At 46.2% G+C, this 17,843-nt stretch overlaps 1 protein-coding gene across 1 annotated transcript in view; it reads right to left on the bottom strand.

Annotated features, from left to right (window-relative positions):
- Positions 1-1,952: 1,952 nt before the first annotated feature.
- LOC118786902 (cysteine-rich motor neuron 1 protein-like) overlaps positions 1,953-17,843 on the bottom strand; it is a 35,190-nt gene continuing 19,299 nt past the window's right edge. Inside the window, exons 6-15 of the mRNA XM_036542252.1 lie at positions 14,821-15,024; positions 13,672-13,800; positions 13,082-13,235; positions 10,038-10,159; positions 8,529-8,747; positions 7,854-8,069; positions 6,668-6,889; positions 5,040-5,165; positions 4,384-4,562; positions 1,953-3,930 (exon numbers count right to left, since the gene is read on the bottom strand). Of these exons, the coding sequence (XP_036398145.1) occupies positions 3,739-3,930; positions 4,384-4,562; positions 5,040-5,165; positions 6,668-6,889; positions 7,854-8,069; positions 8,529-8,747; positions 10,038-10,159; positions 13,082-13,235; positions 13,672-13,800; positions 14,821-15,024 (1,763 nt within the window). The 3' untranslated portion in view covers positions 1,953-3,738. The remainder of the gene's footprint in view (positions 3,931-4,383; positions 4,563-5,039; positions 5,166-6,667; positions 6,890-7,853; positions 8,070-8,528; positions 8,748-10,037; positions 10,160-13,081; positions 13,236-13,671; positions 13,801-14,820; positions 15,025-17,843) is intronic.

Raw genomic sequence — 17,843 nt, 5'->3', positions numbered from 1 at the left:
AAACTTCTTCCTCAGAATCTTTGTCCCTTTTTCTCATTTCTTTCTACTATGTGTCTTTGAGGTTCACGATATAAAGGGTAGCATCCACACAAGGCTTTCTGTCTTCTCACTTACTTGTAGAAAAGCACGGGGAACAGGAGGGATATAAAGCTCAAGCTAAAAAGCTGTGCTTTATGGAAAGCATCACTTCTCCATGAGCTACAAGAGAGCATTAAACTTAACAGAAACTTCTAGAAGCCCTTAAACCCGTAAAGATGCTGGAAGTGCCTGAGCAAGATCCAACTTGCAGCTTCCAGCAATTAAGGACCTTACCTATTGACCCACAACAGCCCTTTGCTTCCAAGTCAAGGCAGTGCTCATAAAGTGGCTAGGGAGACAGACTTCCCAGTAGGGTGAAATCAGCATCCAAGGATATAAGCTTTTTATTACTGGGACACAGGATCACCTAACCTTCACTGACACACATCCCTCATACTTAAAAGTAGACAGTCCATAAAACAAAGTGGTCTTGGGAGGATTTGGAACAGTCTAGCATTTGGTTAAAGTACACAAGTCCAGGTCTCACACATGTGTCCCGCTCATGTTATTGTATAATCTGGCAATGAAACGACCACAGAGGATCACCAATCTGCCAGGTATTCACCAGGGGCATTGCTGTTTTCAGAGAGTGGGGAAGGATTCTTAGAAAGCAAAGGATCAAAAAAATGTATTTTCTATGTGGACCTTGGAACTGAAGGTTTAACTGCTTTTGTTTGAAAGTCATGTTTTCACAACCCTTTGACAGCACCAGTGGTTGTGTATAGAGGCACAATAAGGATCATGCAGGTCATTTCATTTCATTTTCAGCTAAATTTTTAGTGCCACGCATCATTTGCCCCTATAAACATGGGCCAGATGGCTTCTGAAGGGGTACTTTATGAGGGAGCTGCTGTTTCACCCTTGAGGAACACACTTCATCTGACTAGCTCCAATAAACGTACATACGAGTGTAGCCTCACAAGCTTGGAAGGGGTGAGGCTGAAAACTTACCTTAAGATTCTCATCTGCCTGCTGTTTTTGATCATTTTGTGAATTGTTTTGAATGATAAACTAATGTGCCCGTTAATTAAAGCTGTCACTATTGCCGATTTCCTATCACACAAAATAATTTTGATCATGAATAAAGGACATTACAGATCTTAATTCTAAAAAAAAGATGAGCTACAAATGTGTATGTCAGTGTACACGTAACAAATACATATAGTTGTAAAATGCTGCTGATGAAAATGAATTATGAACTTATAAAAGGTAAACACATGCTTAATTTTGGCAAAGACAAAGTGTGCTGCAGGCACATTAAATCTATGCCACAGTGTACACTCCAGCAAGTACACAGTTCACTTTCACCTGGCTCTTCACCTCAGCAAGACCTCTTCATGAATGGTGACTGACACTGCTGGCCAGTTGTAATGTAAGCACTCCACATTACCTATGCTCCCGACGGGAGATTCTTTTATCAAGTGCAGTCAACACGGACATTTCAAGGCCACTTCTTCCACACGTGTGTCAAATTTAAGAGGCGACGTTTCCAAGTTCTTAATGGTTCACACGGTTTATTTTTCAAGAAAATAGGTGTAAATGTTACAGTTCAACGTCTAAGAAATATGTATTTACAGTTTGCAACTGGGAAAATAAATAAGCCTGAATAGAACCGATAAAAAGAGAGAAATGGTTTGCAATGCCTAAAATGTACAGCAGCTTCGGCTACCAAGCTGACATCATGTTAAACTACAGTTTAGTATTAATAAATAAAGCTATGTGAAAAAATAAATAAGGTACTCTTCTTTCCACTACTTTCATCTACCTTTTTTACATTTAGAAATTACAAACAACTGCAAAAGCTTTTACAAGTAACCTTTTTTTCTTTTAAAGCACATGGTTGCAGTTCATTTAAACCCCCAAATCCTTTTCCTTCTACACTCATGCTTTGGCATCATGGTACATTTTTTTGTGAATGACAGGCCACATATCCTATAGATACTCCTTAATCATTCCCTTTACAGTGAGAGTTTGTATTATAAGAAATCTAAGGCATTTTTGAGACGTACAGTATATTGCTGGAACTGTCAGTGCTGTTACTGTATTTATACTTGAGTGGTTTAATATCTGAATACACAATCTCTCTCAATCAAATCATGGTCTGAACCTTGTAAAACCTGCTAGCTTGCAAGAAATGCACAAGTGCTTTCAATTTAACACATTCTCAAGTTGTATGTTCATCTTTCACAGCTCGTTTCACAATAACCCTTTATAAATATTGCTACAGACTTATGTTAGTAGATTTGAGCAGCTGTTACAGACACTGGGTAAAAATCCAATATTTGTCAAGGCAGACCTCTGTGAAGACTCATGAACAATGTATTATGTGAAGAAGAAATATCTACTTTGGGGTACAGAATTCGCACTTACTTTGTGTTTCTAATACAGGAGGAAGATCCAAACATTTCAGATAAACATTCTGTGCCAACAGTTTCCAAGAGCACACCAAGCATGAACTCACTCAACACACATCAGGCCTCATACACCATTAAACATAAACACTGGAATATAAATGAAAATAAATAATTAAGGCTAAATCTTTTTTTTCTCAGGGTGATTACAAAAGACTATTTTTACATTCTCTAAATATATTAACTCTGTATGAATTGCTGTAAGAAAGCCATTAAACTGTGCACTCCTAACACTCATTTTCCTCAGAGAGCTCCAGAAAGATTGTTCTGGAAGGGTGGCAGCAAGGTTCTGGCGGGGTGGATCTGGCACTCCTGGAAGAAAATGTCTGGTGCCGATACAACGGTTCCTCCTTGCTTCAGTGTGGAAGATGCCTTGCTTGACATAATAGCTGAGGGAAAGAGCTTCTAGCTGTGCATCGATGTTGCCAGGGTGAGGATGCACAGGCAGCCAAGTCAGGGTGCAGGACACAGCCCGACAGAAGGTATTTCACTCCAAACGAGAATTTCGTCATTTGGTAATGACACCTACGTCTGAACTGAAAAGTACAACCATACTTCTGTTTCTGTGAAATAAAGAATGACTTTTGCCACCTCGAAATGAATAGCCTACAGCAGAAAACTGGGAAAATTGCTGCTTGTGGGGAATGTTTAGTCGGGCGTTCACAGCTTTAAATGTTAATCTTGCCATCAGCAATACATCAGTAACAATAGCAGAGAAGGGACTAGAAATAACGCTACAGCTAATACGCATGTAAATATACAACAACAAGATAAAATTTTGGAATCTACTCATCCCTAAAGCTTTTTATAATTGCCTTTACCAGCCATGTTCCGGTTGTCTTTCAGTTGGCCTTTGATCAGAGAGAATATAAGATACAGTCCCAACTTTCACAGTCCACCTGCCACATCCCCTTCCTGCTGTCTCTCTCCTGCCCAGCAGGTCCATGTCCTTGTAGGTAACGGCTCCCTGTTCCCCTCATGACAACAACAGGGAAACGTAAAGCTCTGAACTTGGAAATAACAACACAACAAAGAAACGTCATTGTAGACACAGCAACAAAGTGGTGTGCCTTTCATTCTAAAGGGTAAGAGACACGTGTGCGTCCAGGTGAGGCCTTCCAGAATTCCAAGGCACGTATCTCTTGAGTGATTTTTTTTTTTCTTTTTATACGTTTTTGTGGAAGCGTTTGAGGAAAGGTGGAGGGCTCTGCTGTCCTTTGAGACTGGATCCCCGGAGGCCGGCGCAGCCCTAGCGCGGCACGCGGCCGGGCCCGTGGCTCAGCTTGGCGCGAGGAATGCCCAGCCTCTCCCCGCCAGGAGAGCCCGCCTCAGGCGAGAAGCTGACGCTGCCGTCGCTCTTCACGCTCTGGAACTTGTTCTCCTTTGATGGCTCCATGTACACGACAGAGTTCTTATTCACGTGCTTCTTCAGGATCACGGCCTGCGAAGAGTGGACAGAAATCACTGGGTTTTAAATGAAATATATATTTCCCCCCTCCCAAAGTGAAACATGCCAGCGGCTTTCACTTAATGGTTTCTGTTGAAATGTACTGTCTAGGCGGTAACGTGAATTTTTTTTTTCATGACATAGAATTTTCTTTTCAGTGTCGGTCTACTTCTATTTCATAAACAGTCTTACAAAAAAAATCGCATTCTTTGATACTGGTTTCAAACTACTTCCTCAGAATTTATTGCTAAACTAAATGTGTTACCCCATAATTCATAGCACCAAGAACATGCATTGTAGCAGGAGCTGGAAGAAAGAGGGCAACATTTGCCCTCCTGCTAATAATAAATTTCCGTCACGGCCGGTGGGTTTGTAATTTAGATGCAGCAGGGTCAAAGTGTGGATTCCAGCCTCAACACAAACTGATTTACTCTGCAGACCTCCCACCTTTTTAGGTGCACTGTAGCAGGACATCTGCACCCAGTTCTTCTTCTTGTTGATGAGGATGGCCACAATGAGGAAGATGACGATGGCCAGGAGGAGGCCGGCAAGGATCCAGGCTGCTGATTGGTAGATCAGAGCCATCTCAGTCTGGCTGGGGAAACCTTCGCCGAGACCTTTCCTATCTTGAAAATTAGGGAGAATGTAATAATTCAATATTGGATTGACATTCTGGACCACCAACAGGGCTTGGTACTACTCACATCAGCCAATATTTCCAAAACATTAATCCATTCTAATCAACTGAAGTGAAAGCAAGCTTGTCTCCCTTTACACCATGGAATGTTTCCTTTCATCACAAGGACAGGTTTATGACTTTCTAAATCAACTATTTTTCATTACCAGCCATTTATCATGAATTATTCTTGTGGTCACATGGTCACCATTGATATACTCATCTTAAATATTTGTTTCCTAATTAAAGCCTATCGCTCTTTTTGTCACTTAAAAGTTACAGACTTTAAAAAATAAACAAGTACAGAATCACAAATTCCAACAAAGCATACATTATGAAAGGTATCATATGACAAGCTATGACTGGCAGGTAGTTCTCAGATCAATAAATAGCTAGAAGGGGGCAGAGGCACCTGACTGTGTCCTACCTGTAGTCACGACAATGGCTGGCAGCTTGTTTGTGGTGATCCAGATTCCACTGCCTTCCACCACAGTGATGTTTTCTTTGGGGGCTGCAGTGGACACTGTCACTGGGGCTGTGGTGGTTGTAATGTCTTTAATGCAAGCGGGGAAAAAGCACAAACAGGACTGTCAAATGCATAAAACTTCTAAGCTTACTTCAGATCACTCTAATAAGAGGAACTGATTTGATCGAGTGATGGGGTGGGGAAAAACTGAGGGAAGAGGAATGCGTTTATTTCGAGGCGTAAACGGAGGTCCCCCCCAATCTCCGCCGCGATGGCCTTACGCAACAGGGCTGTTTTTCTGCGGGCCGAAACGCGAAAACAAAGCAAAGATGAAACGGTCACAAATCACTCTGGAACAATGAGCGTCTGTGCCGTGGGTTTTCCTCTAAAGGAAAAGCTGACATGGAGCTTTGCTTTCCTGTCCCTGCATTGATTCAGCGGGAGACAGGAAACACGTGTGAATGCGCGGATACGCGGGGAATGTGTTCCGTCTGAGCGGGGTCGCGTCATACGGAATGCTGCTGAGAGCGGCCCTGTGCGCCCAGGCAGCCCAGGCAGCGCCAGGGAGAGGCTGGCACTTGGGACGCAGGCGGCCTTGCCCGGTTTCTCCCTGCCACAGGAACGGTCAGTCTGATTTCAGTGGGCATTTTATTGCGCGCTAACACCGCTGCTCCAGGTTGCTCTTGGCTTCGCTCATGCTGCTGCATCCTGAAAGAGAATTCCTGAACAGCTCCCTTTCACATGGGTTTTACCTTAAAATTATTTAAAAAATAAAAAGCTTACATTTAATAGCTTTAAGGTTAGCTGGTTGAATTTGAGATGTCTGCCATGTTTTACGAAGAGCATAATACTAAGCTTATCTGCACTGTATGCTCTGCTGTTCCTGGTCATGTCCATAAATAACACGTTTTACGCTCTTATTCTTTATATTCATGACTATTCTCACCATCTAAACTCCAGGACTTCAAAGCCAGACCTCTAACACGCCCATGTGTCTGACCCCAGTAGAGAATAACAGAAGGCTATTTGACATGTGCCTTTTCCACTACAGGTTTTTGTCATTCTTGTCTAGAGCAACTTACAAAGTCTGAATGCAAAGTATATCTAATAAGATGGCCAAATAGACAGTACAAGACACAGCTGACCATGCTCAAACATGGAGCATCAGCCCCTACCGCAGTGCTGAGATAACGTGTGCACACCTCGATGCAACGCAAGATATCCTGTAGCAAAACTACAATATACACAACAGAAAAGCTACAACTTCCCCTCCAGTAAAACGTCAACATACTCGACAGCAGAACTCCAGAAAAGGAGAAGAAAGCTCATGTTGGGCAGGGGAGCCGAGGTGCCGCAGAGGTGGGCCCTCAGACTGTGACAGAAGATGGTCAACGATGAACTGACCACTACCTGAAGCTTATTTTGCCACACTGGGGCCAGAACAGGCAGGGGACGACAGGGGAAGCGTGGCACAGGCATTCCAAAGCTGCTGAACGGACTGACCTGAATGGTATGCTGGCAGCCAATAGGAGACTTCTAGCAAGTGAAGACCAGTAAAGAATGGCCTGGGCAGTGGAGATCGGACTCACCCAGGCAGTAGGGGCAGCACTGGCCCTTGCGGAGCACTGGGACCCTGCAGTTGGCCGGCGGGCAGCGCTGAGAGAAACACTGGATGGTGCCGTTGCTGCAGGTGCAGCTGGTGCAGGCGTTGGCCTTCCAGGAGTCCCCAGCCATGAGCACATCCCCATCGCTGGAGATGCAGTAATCCAACTGGCTGTTGTTGACTGGCGGGAGAGGCTTGAACCGGTCCTCTGCGGGACACAGGAGAGAGCGCTAAGTTAACACAGAGGTCACTCTGGTCTGCAGAGAGGATATACGACGCCGGTTCCAGTAAGAGATAATGACGCTTTTAATCAGACGCATACATAAATAAAGTCTGATGAAATCCTGATAGCTGCGAAGCTGTGCAAATACATCATTCAAGTTGTCAGAAAAATTAATGCAATTTCAAGATTCATCGCTCCAGGCCCATGTGTCAGAGGCTTCACTGTGACAAAAAAACACAAGTAGAGTTTCACAGAATCACTCTACCGTACCGTGTGCATACATCACGGGTGCTGTCACTTAAATGTATGTGATTCCCACATTCTTCATCTGCAAGACCCATATATCAAAGCCCTGCCCATGACAATCCAGCACCGGAGATCCGATCTGATGATAAAGCCATGCCATGTGTCTGGTTTATGGATCGCCATGCCTTTCTGATTTGCAGTGTCTGAGAGTGGGTGGAGGGCTCCTGCGAAGGGGGGGGGGGCAGGCCGGTGGGGCGTGGCGCGCTGGCGGAGATACGCATGGCCAGTCAGCTTGCCGAGCCCACATGTGTTTCTCACTGGAGGCTTCCCGTGTGAAGCCCCAGCCGGTTTGGGCTGGCCTGTTTATGGGCTTGTGTCAGACATAAAACTGTCCCGGACAGCCCAGCCACCATCCAGTGTGGGCTCAGAGAAACCACATGTTCCGAAAAACAAGCCATCTCTGCGGGCTTCCTGCTGATAACGGCCAACTGAAATGCGTTCCTCAAATGGCAGAGTTTTGTGTTTGGCCGGAGTCAGCTCTCGCGCAGCGGCACAGCGGTATCTGAAATGCCGTATTGCTGATAAAGACGACCCGCATGGAAAAGCACTGACAAAGTGACGAATGCATCTCATAGAGCAAACTCTCTCTCCACGCATCATTGGGTAGCTGGACTGCCAGAAGAAAGCAGGCGTCATTAGGTACCTGGGCAGACATAGCAGCAGGTGTCCTTGCTCCTGGTCGGGGCCTGGCAGAGGGCAGGAGGGCACACCTCTGTGTCGCACAGAACCCGGCCCTTCCTGCAGGTGCAGCGAGTGCACTCGTCCAGCTCCCAGGTCTCCCCCTCCACATAGAACTCCCCACCCGGAGCCCTGCACACCACCAGGTCCACCCCCTCAGGCTGACCGCTGCCCGACTCGTCTGCAAAAAAAAAAAAACACAACACACGTGGGTTCCAGCCAGCCGCACAATGGGGTGAGGGCAGCAGTGTGGGAAACGAGCCCTTTCAGCACCACACCTGGGCTCCCACAGTGACCTCACAGCACTGCTTCCAAACACAATGTTTTTTCCAGTAGTGCGGACACCTCCAAAGAGTCCCTCTGTTGCCTCTTAATACCAGTTTTAATACAGGCCAGCAACAGAGGGCAGCTGCTTAAAGTACATGACATTCTCATACTTTCCTTTATAAATATTTTAACAGTCCACTGACTAATTAACTCATCCAAAAGCATAAAAAAAATTCCCTCTAATGGTTTGATATGGAAAGGAGAGGGTATCAGTATCCACCCCAATTGCAGAAGTGTGTTAACACTGAGAGTGACTTTAGCCCTGGGCGTGTCACTCTGAGAGGCGCGCGGTGCAGTGGGGCGCCAGGCATACCCTCGCAGGTGGGGCAACACTGGTCGGGTCTGACTGCGGGATGGGGGCAGCTGGGCACCGGGCACGTGATGAGCACACACATCTCCCGTCCCGCGTGGCAGTAGCAGTCCCGGCAGCCGTCGTGCCAGCTCTCGCCCTCCTCGTAGCGGTGCCCATTGGCCGTCAGGCAGTATCTGATTTCTGGCACAGCTGGCGTGGTGCTTGGAGTGCGGCTACTCTCTGGATATGCAGAGCACAAAGTTACACTCACATGCAGAGACACTTGAAGAAAGAAAACAGTGACAGCTGAGATTGAAATTGACGTCATAGTGTGCCAAAGTGATGGCTATTGCTTTTGATTAAATGGCTTAAAATGAATTTACTGTGCCCTTTGTAAAACAATCAGTGTGGGCATTTTAGGACAAAAGAACTGAACTGGGGAAATGTAAACTCAAAACCTATCGACATACATTCTGGAGGCCAGTTATAAAGGAAACTGGCAAAAGCGCTCCTCAAAGACTCACGGTTCACAAAACCATTTAATCGAAAATGGGATCTTCCTTTTAAAGTACTTTTACTTCGTCAGTAATCAACATATAACTCTGCTGCACATAAATAAAGTTAATCATTTCCTTCTGCTTTGGCATTCACCCCAAGGCACAGTCAATATGCTGAAGGATAAGTTTAATACACTTAATAAACCCCACAACTGCCAACAACTGGGCCGTAATCCCGCGTTAAAGACCTCTATGACCGATGCTACGTTCAGAGGCACACTGTTGGAAACGTACGTCAATGAGTGGGACCGGACCCAAAGCCAGGACAGATGTTTATTTATCTACACACCCCCTGCCTGCTTTTATACGGGGCGAAAGTGGTGTGCTGCGTGCTAAGTAAGTTTACCCTCCCACTATAAATATTTTAACAGTTCACTGACTACCAGGTCTAAAAACATTCAAAGTAAACATCAAGGGTCCCGGGATGAGAGAGTGTATGCGTGCGTCTCTGTGTACCGGTGTCTGTGTACGCTCGTGTGTACGCGAGTTCGCACTTGCCCAGTGGGTGGGGTGCTGTTATGACACTGACTGCTTGCTGAGCGTGAAACTAAAAATATTCCAACGCTAAAATATTTATAAAATTAAAGAAAGAAAATAAACACTGTAAATAGAAATGGCGCCATTAAAATAAGCCACTTCTCAAACAATCTTTAACTTTTGAAGTGTTTCTGAGAAGTGTACTTGCACTGGCATGTTCATACACACAGACCTGAATTATTGGTGTATATATTATAAACAAATACTGGCAATAAATAACTTTATAATAACCAGAAAATAACTTCTACGCTCCCTAGATTACAGGTATATGGATATATGTCATCCGGTGGGAAGGAAAAAAATACACAGAAGCCATACTGTGCACATAAGCTTCTCAGTCTGAGAGGGGAGCGCACACGTTCTGTAGTAATGTTGGAATTGTGGCTAGATGCTTGTAACCTTCGCTGCTGAATATTCATGAGGAGGACTGCTATACCTTTGCAGAGGCAGACGGAGCAACCCTTTTTGTTCCGCCTGTAGCCGTCAGGGCAGTGCTTATCACAGGTGAACGGAGCGCACTTCACGCAGCGACACATCTCACACCCATGCTTGTTCCTCCTGTAAGGGGGAAACACAGTGGTGCAACGTGGGAAGGTGAGTCTGGAATCTTACGTTCACATATCAACGCATCCTGACACTGGGGTTCAATAGCCGATTGTTCTGGGAGAAACAACAGTGCCATGGAACCAGATGGTCACCCTGGTATAAAAGACATATGGTTCTGCTTTCCCACAATGTTTTAGCAGTCTTTGAAGAGGCTAGATAAAAGCAGTACCCCCTAAAACATGTGAGTTCCCCATGGTGTGTACAGAAAACCCTGGCAAGCAGCAATGAACGGCTTATGAAACTGACTCTTTCAAATGCACAACTTCACTAAATCCCTCGCTCTTCTTTCCAACAAACTAAGAAGAACCGCAGAACTGATATAGTCAACGTCAAGTCTCCAGTGTGACATTAGCAGTCATATCGAAGCATTCAGTTGTTACAACAGAAATCCAACTGCAAAGCGTGTCTTTCCTCAAGCTGCGAGGTAAGAAGCACTTACTCAGCTAAACCCTATTAATACCACCAGATGATTAAGGCAATGGCAGACATGCTTTCTATTAAGCATGAGCTCATGACTAATTTGTAAATAAGCGTTTACCACCGTGGCTGTGAGGGGGTTCTATGAGTAATCCCCTGTAAGACCAGGGAAAGGGGGCTCCTGGACCCAAAACAACACTGGCCAGTGAGAGAAACAAATGAAATAAACTGGGTCTTTTAATAAGAGCCAGAGACAGCCCCCAGGAAGGCAAAGCTCTCGGTGGAATGTCGAATTGTATATTGGTAGAGCTCACCCAGGACCATCTCTTATAATAAGGCCTCTGATGGAGTACAACTACTATGGAAGGATGCACTACTTTGAAAGGCTATTGGAGAGATGGAGCTCCTTATCCAAACCATTGGACAGTCTCAGCAAGGCAAACAAAAATCTAGCGTGACCATTCAAGTGTGAGCCACACCACACCTGTGGCCTGAATTCCTGAAGGAAGAAGCGTAAGCTCGGTTCAATAAGTATGTTGAGGTAGCTGTGTATAATAAAGACTTGGACTGGCTGGTTCAAATGCGGCAGATTATCTGCTACAGGAACTCCTGAGCAATGTGCTGTGTCTGAGTTAATCCAGTTATGTCTGAGTGGGAACTGATCCTGGGTCCCTGGGATTTCAGGTCATTTAATGTTCACGCTGACCCATTTCATTGCAGTGATCCAATTTGAAAAATGTCTCCAGTTATTTACTTAGCACGAGAGCGCTAAGATCCACCTACTTCTGCCTCTTTCAAGTCCCCCCCCCCTCCCTTTTACTGTTTTGACCGCAAGTAATTATTACATTGTCAAGAAGGAAAATTAACACACATGCAAAAGCAATCAATTGCTGTACAGCAAAACATAATGGGATGTGGACTTTATTACCAGGAAGTAATTACACTATTAATCTGCTTCCCCTGCAGAGCTGCAAAAGGGCCTCTATCAGTGGCTACTGTACCTTCCTCCGTGGAGCGCAGAGAGCCGATTTCTCTGCTGAAACAGCAATAATGAACGTATTGTGAGCCCCAGCTAGCTGGGCCCTCGGTACACAAACAGTGAGACAGCGTGCCCGGCGACCTTGGAGTTGTGCTTTGTTTAAAGGTGGCGTGTGGAATTTCAAACACCAAGCTGCACTTGGGTTGACGCTGGGACTGCTGGCTCTGCACAAATTCCACCCAGCCGAGATCCTGAGCATTAGAATGCCATGTATGTCCTGTCAAGTCCGATGATGTTTTAGCCCTATTGAGCAGGGGAAATGATTTAAGTCTGTCTTTGTATCCCGCTTGAAGCGGTCAACTGTACAAAATGTCAGAACAAACACACCTTTTGGGCATGACGGACATGCACAGGACAAAGGGCTTACTTTTCCCCCTCTCTTTCAGTGTAAGGTGCAGGGTTTCACGTGTTTGGATATCTGAGCTATGTGACAAGCTGGTGTCTACCCCTGGTGCACGCCACCTAGGTTTTAGGGAAAAACTGTAACAGACGCAGCACTGTAAAGATGGTGAGGAGCCAAGCGCTAGCAAACACATACAAGACAACATCCTCTCTTCATAGGACTCTTCCCTATTTACCAGCCATAATAACACAGCCGTGTTTTTAAAGGACTGAAGTTAGAGCCGGCGGCTCTGAGGATTCAGACTTCTGAAGCCATCCCAAAAGCAGGGGATATGATGGATGAAGCCACCACTTCCTGCGCCTCTCCCCTTCCTTAAGGGAGCCCTCCAACGTTCCTATCTGCTCCATCTTGAGTGGAAACTGTGCGGCGCATGGCTGAGATACCAGAAGAAACCCCCCTGTACGCATTTCATAAAGCCCGCTTTTGTGCGGATGTGTTTTTGATCATTGTTTTCCAAGCAAGGGCATGATTTATGAAATGAAAGTGGTGGCGGGACAGAAGAAAGCTTCCAGATGTTTGATTGAGTTAAGGGGATTAGAGGGATGAAGGGCAGGCCTCGCTGTGAAGTGGGCACACACCGGCCCGGATTAAGGCCCGGCTGGGCTCGTTTGATCTGCGCTGGCGATTCGTCAGCGCGCCAGATCAGAGACGCTTCCCCTGACCCGGTCCACTCCGCTGATTCCCGCTGTCAGCCGGAGCCGAGTTGGACCCCACATCGTAAGGAGGGGGGCAGAGCCAGGGCTTTATGTGGTGCTCTTCATGAGTTTCGGTGCACGCTTTCTATTTGGCTCACAGCCAAAGTTTGTTCACAGATTTCATTAGGATATTAGATAAGAGTATTTATATTATTTACACATAACTGATACAGATTGAGAGATGCATGAAAAACATATTGGACAAGGCCCCGTTTGTCTCAAAACTGCGAGGTTTTGGGGTAAGAGATCCACATCTAGCGAATGCTGTGTGATATATTAGAGAACTATGGAAACAGCTGGGAACCGGCGGGATTACTTACACATAACCATAGGGGCAGGTCTTACTACAGAACAGGGGGCGACATTTCTGTGGTGAAGGTTTGCACTCGCACACTTCACAGCCGAAGTCATCCTTCTCATAGCCAAAGGGACACTGGAGAGAGCAGTACTTCTCCAGGTTCGGGCAGGAATCGTCTGAAATGAACCAAAAAATTTAATCACAGCACTTTCAATTACCGCTTTTCCTTTTTACTTTTAATAAAGTTAACAAAACAAAGTTACAATGTTTTTATCTTGGGCTGTGAGTTGGAAAGTGTTGTGCATTGGCTAGTGCATTGAATGACAGAGAGAGATACTTGATTAATTGTGCTGTGTGTCGGAGAGAGTTGGTCACTTGTTGGGACGTGCTGCTTGTTGGAGAGTTGTCCATTTGACTGCTGTGTGCTGTCAGTTGTGGTGCTTTTGTTGTGCTGTATGTTTTTGATGATGATACACTTGCGTGTCAGGGTGTGACAGGGTGTGTTCAGTGGAGATGGGAGAGCACTGAGGATTGGTCTGTGTGCAAGGCCATAACAGAGAGTGTCAGGGCATGTCACGGCGTGTTCTCCACACAGTAGACAGGAGCTCTTACTGTTCAGGCACTGGCAGAGCAGACAGCCGTTCTTGTCCTGCAAGAAGCCGTAGGGACAGTCCTTCCCTGACAGAGAGCAGTTCTCCAGGCGGGGGCACAGAATGGGGCTGACGGTCTCATAGGAGGGCTCTGGGAAGCACATTGTCTTCACATCAACTCAGCCACGTATTTCCACCTCAGTATCTGGAGCTATTAGCCGCTGCCACTGTGCCAAAGCTGATATCTCAATTCCATCCCTCCACATTGCATGAAAGAAAATGGCTCTAAACCAAAGCTATAATTAACAATAAACGCAGGCCCTTACCCCTGAAAGACTTTCATTATCTGTTACCTTTGATGAATGAGTACCTTCCCATTGTTTAAATTACCTGCTGAGGCACGGAGACATGCCTCGGTTTCAAAACAAACATTAAAGCCCTTCTGTTTCAGGTAAAATATTGGCAACTCAGAAATCAAAGGGAGGAGAGGGGGGGTCATCCTCAAAGAGCTGGGATCTGTTGTGAGGGGAGTTTTTATGGCGGTCAGGCTTGTGCCACGACTGGGAAAGCACTCCATCATCCCGAAAACCTTCCTCCCCCAGGTTCGGTGGGATGGGCACCAAACGAGCTGTAACTGATTATGCTCACGAAAAAATAATACACTCCAATTAAACTGCCCTCTGGGCTACACCTCCCCCAGGTGGGTCTCATTTGAAGGGCCAGGCCAGTAAAAAAAAAAAAAAAACAGAAAGCTCCTGCCGCCTGAAGAATGCACGCCGGCCTCCGCTTTAACGAGCTCCACCCGTCCGCAGGCTGTGTGCAGTTAAAGCGGTCTCAATTAGAGCCGGAGTGCTTGGTCAAAGGCAGGTGCTGATTAAACGCTGCTGCGGCCAGCTCCAGTAAAAGCTGTCCGATAGCCGCGCCGAAGCTGGCCGAAACATTTTAATTGGGGGCCTCAAAAACGGGATGGCTGCTTCACTCGAGAGGCTCTCTTTTCCGCTGCTCGAGGCCTCCTGACTTAAGTCCTAGCGCAGTGTCTGTAAATGCTCCTCTGCATTGTTTTTTATTAAAGATTGTTACCATTGTACGTACTAAAGGATTTAATTGGATTTGATTTAAATGAGGTGTGAGGTGGAGACGCGTGCGAGCGTGCGGACGGGATGTGACATACCCTTACAGAAGGGGCAGCACTCCCCGGGGATCTTGACGGGGTTCTGGCAGCTCTGCTTGCAGGCCATGGCAGTGCAGTGCGGGTCGCCGTCCACGCACTGGCAGAAGGTGCAGTCGTCCTCCTTCCACTGCTCCTCGTGGTGCCGCAGCTTGTTGTTCACCCAGCAGCTGGCCTCTGCGCTGTCCACCGACAGAAGCTCCACGTCTGGGGGAGAGGCCATTAACGCAGGGAGGGTGGGGAGTGAGCCAAGGCACGCTGACATCCAGACACTTATCCAACCATCTATCCAAACAGCACATACATACTGAGCACGCACTGTACATTCATGCAACAGCTGCGTGAGATAGAGGCGAGACACCCTGCGACTGATGAGATTTATAAAAACAATGTGAAGGACCATGTCTACAATTTCCTGCTCTTCCAGGGCAATTTTATGTGCACGGTGCTATGTTTTCCACTGGGAAAGCTTGTCCCATGCACTGTTCCCACAGATGCCAATTACACAGCCGCCCTGAGGGCAGAAGACCACAAAGTTCAGGGTTCACTCCAGTAAATGTCACTTGAAGCATGAAAGGCCATCTCAGAGAATTCCACGCATTACTGTATGTGCTTATTTACCCACCCATTTGAAGTTTTGGGATGCCGCGCATAACTTGTATTAGGGTGTCATAAGGACATTTCTCAAATGATCGTATTTACACGTTGGCTATTTGGAAATTTAAAGCAGAGATCACCGTGAGGGGTGGCTGGATGGCCAGAGTCTCGGCCCTGTGTATCAGGGCTCGGGTCCCTGTTTGACCGACCCCAGCAGGGGTCTGGCTGTTTGTGTTTCTGCCCATCTGGGGGCGATTACCGGCAGTACTGCACTTCTCTTCCTCTCTCTCTCACATGGCGGACTAAGAGCTCAGATCCAGAGCCCCCCGTGTCTCCCAGGCACTCATCGGAGGCCTCTACCCTCTGCAAGGGGTCAACGGTCAGGCCCAAAGTAAACTAAACTATACCCCCAAATGTTTCTTTTCCATACAAGTACACATGGGTCCTGCTCCAGCAACTGCAGTGAGTGCACGTTCGTGCTATGTGGCTTGCTGTGTCTTCAGACACACCGCCTAACATAGCTCCCAAAACAAGAATCACCTGCAGTGTTTATGATAGCCACGAGTCGTACTGGATACTGTGTCTATGTATCTCACAGCCCAAACAACTTAGGGGGTTTTCTCCCCTAGAAATGACTGAAATAAAACCAAGCTGGATGATCGTGCAGCACGGAACAGTCACATGACAACCCTGCGGGTGGTATGGTAAACACCATAGACTATAATGGAATTAAACTTTAATGGAATTATACTTTTTTTGCCCCAGCCGAAATTGGCCTGACTAGCGAAGGGTACGTCAGACAGTTACAGGAGGCACGTCCATTCTTGACGCTCAGCTGAACTTACTTCAGGCGCTCTTAATTTAATGACATTCGCACTCTCAGTCAGGGGGTCTCCTGTGACCTAATTGCACCTACACACCAACTGTAAGCCTGCCGTCATCACCCCACGCTTTCAGAGGACTGTGTGCACAAGCCACACAAGAAATAAGAGAAATAGGTTGAGCAAACAGTTCTGACAGCCCGGGCCATGGGATCCCAGCAGTGGATTCCAGAGTAAGCATGATAAATCAGGATAGGCCCATTCACCAGCATTAGGGAGCTGCGTGCTCCAGGTGGAAGGCCGCAGCTGACCTACAGTGGTTGCATCTCTCTGAAGTCTCTGACGGTTTAAGAAACATAGGCGGACAAAGGCAGCGAGTTGCTACATGCCGCGCAAATCTGCTGGCCACATGCATGGCCTAATGCACTTTAATCCAGCCCAGCATAAAATATCAGCGTCTCTACCTGTCTCTACCCACTATATTTTTAATGAGAGGTGACGTGCAAAGGGTGTTGATGCATTAGAGCAGCCACCATTTAAAAAAGACATTTTACGAAGCGGTTTCACGATCCAAGCTGTTCGTATAGGCCATAAAATGACTATGACTACCTCTCTGTACAAGAAAACTTGAAAACTGCGAATTCCAGCTGTGTTTTTACTGAAGTCATCCACCTAAAACCCTCGTATATAGGTTTAGAGCTGGGGTTCCCAAAATATGGCAGTCAAAGGCCACCCCAATCATTTCTCCATCTGGCTGAGAAGGCCCTGTGAATATATGACACTTCCATCCAACTCTACTTACAGAGTCATCAAAGCACATCAAAGTTACAGACACATTCAGTCTTAACAAAGGAAGGTAGAAATTTGTCATCACGGAAACCCAGTCCTAAAATAGGCTATAAAAGAGATGCATATCGGTTTAGGAGCTCACAGAGTCCTGGTCTGTAAGGCTGACCAGGGTCAGGGCATCATTCCATGCCGCAGCCCATAAACTATTTCTAAAAACCACAATGGTATCACTTTCTCAGCAGAGGCCAGCGAGGGAAACCACAAGATATGTGTCTAAAAGATGCATACATTTAGGTCAGTGCAGATTTCAGGAATGACGGAAGCTACCGAAACATTAACAGGGCTTTAATATTAATGATAAACATCAACACCTGTGTACATCAGTGTGTATGCACAACACAGAGGAATCTGTGCATTTGTAGGACAGTGCATGCAAATGATCCACTATACACATGTAGACTGCTTACATGTGCACTCATGCTTCTGTGAATGGGAGTCTCTGTATGCAAATGTATGAGACTAATAGCTATTAGACAGCTACGTATCACTTGTGCCGTATTGGTACAGACGCACCTCTATCGGTGAATGGTGTGTGACAGTGTTTCATACAGGTGTATGACAGGAGTGTTACAGTTGCACTTGAATACCTTTATTAATGAGAAAGTCTATCCTACTGTCTTATATACATCCCATATATGTTAGTGGTGGGTAAGTGACAGTGTTTACATCAGTGACAAAGACTGTATTATTGTCTTTGGTAGTGATAGGTGGGAAAACCTGGCAAGCAGCAAGCATGCAACTACAAGCAACCTATACAAG

This window comes from Megalops cyprinoides, chromosome 12, assembly GCF_013368585.1.
Source record: "Megalops cyprinoides isolate fMegCyp1 chromosome 12, fMegCyp1.pri, whole genome shotgun sequence".
In the NCBI taxonomy this organism is placed as follows: Eukaryota; Metazoa; Chordata; class Actinopteri; order Elopiformes; family Megalopidae; genus Megalops; species Megalops cyprinoides.
The sequence above is the reverse complement of the archived record's forward strand: the minus strand, read 5'-3'. Positions and strand labels throughout refer to the sequence as shown.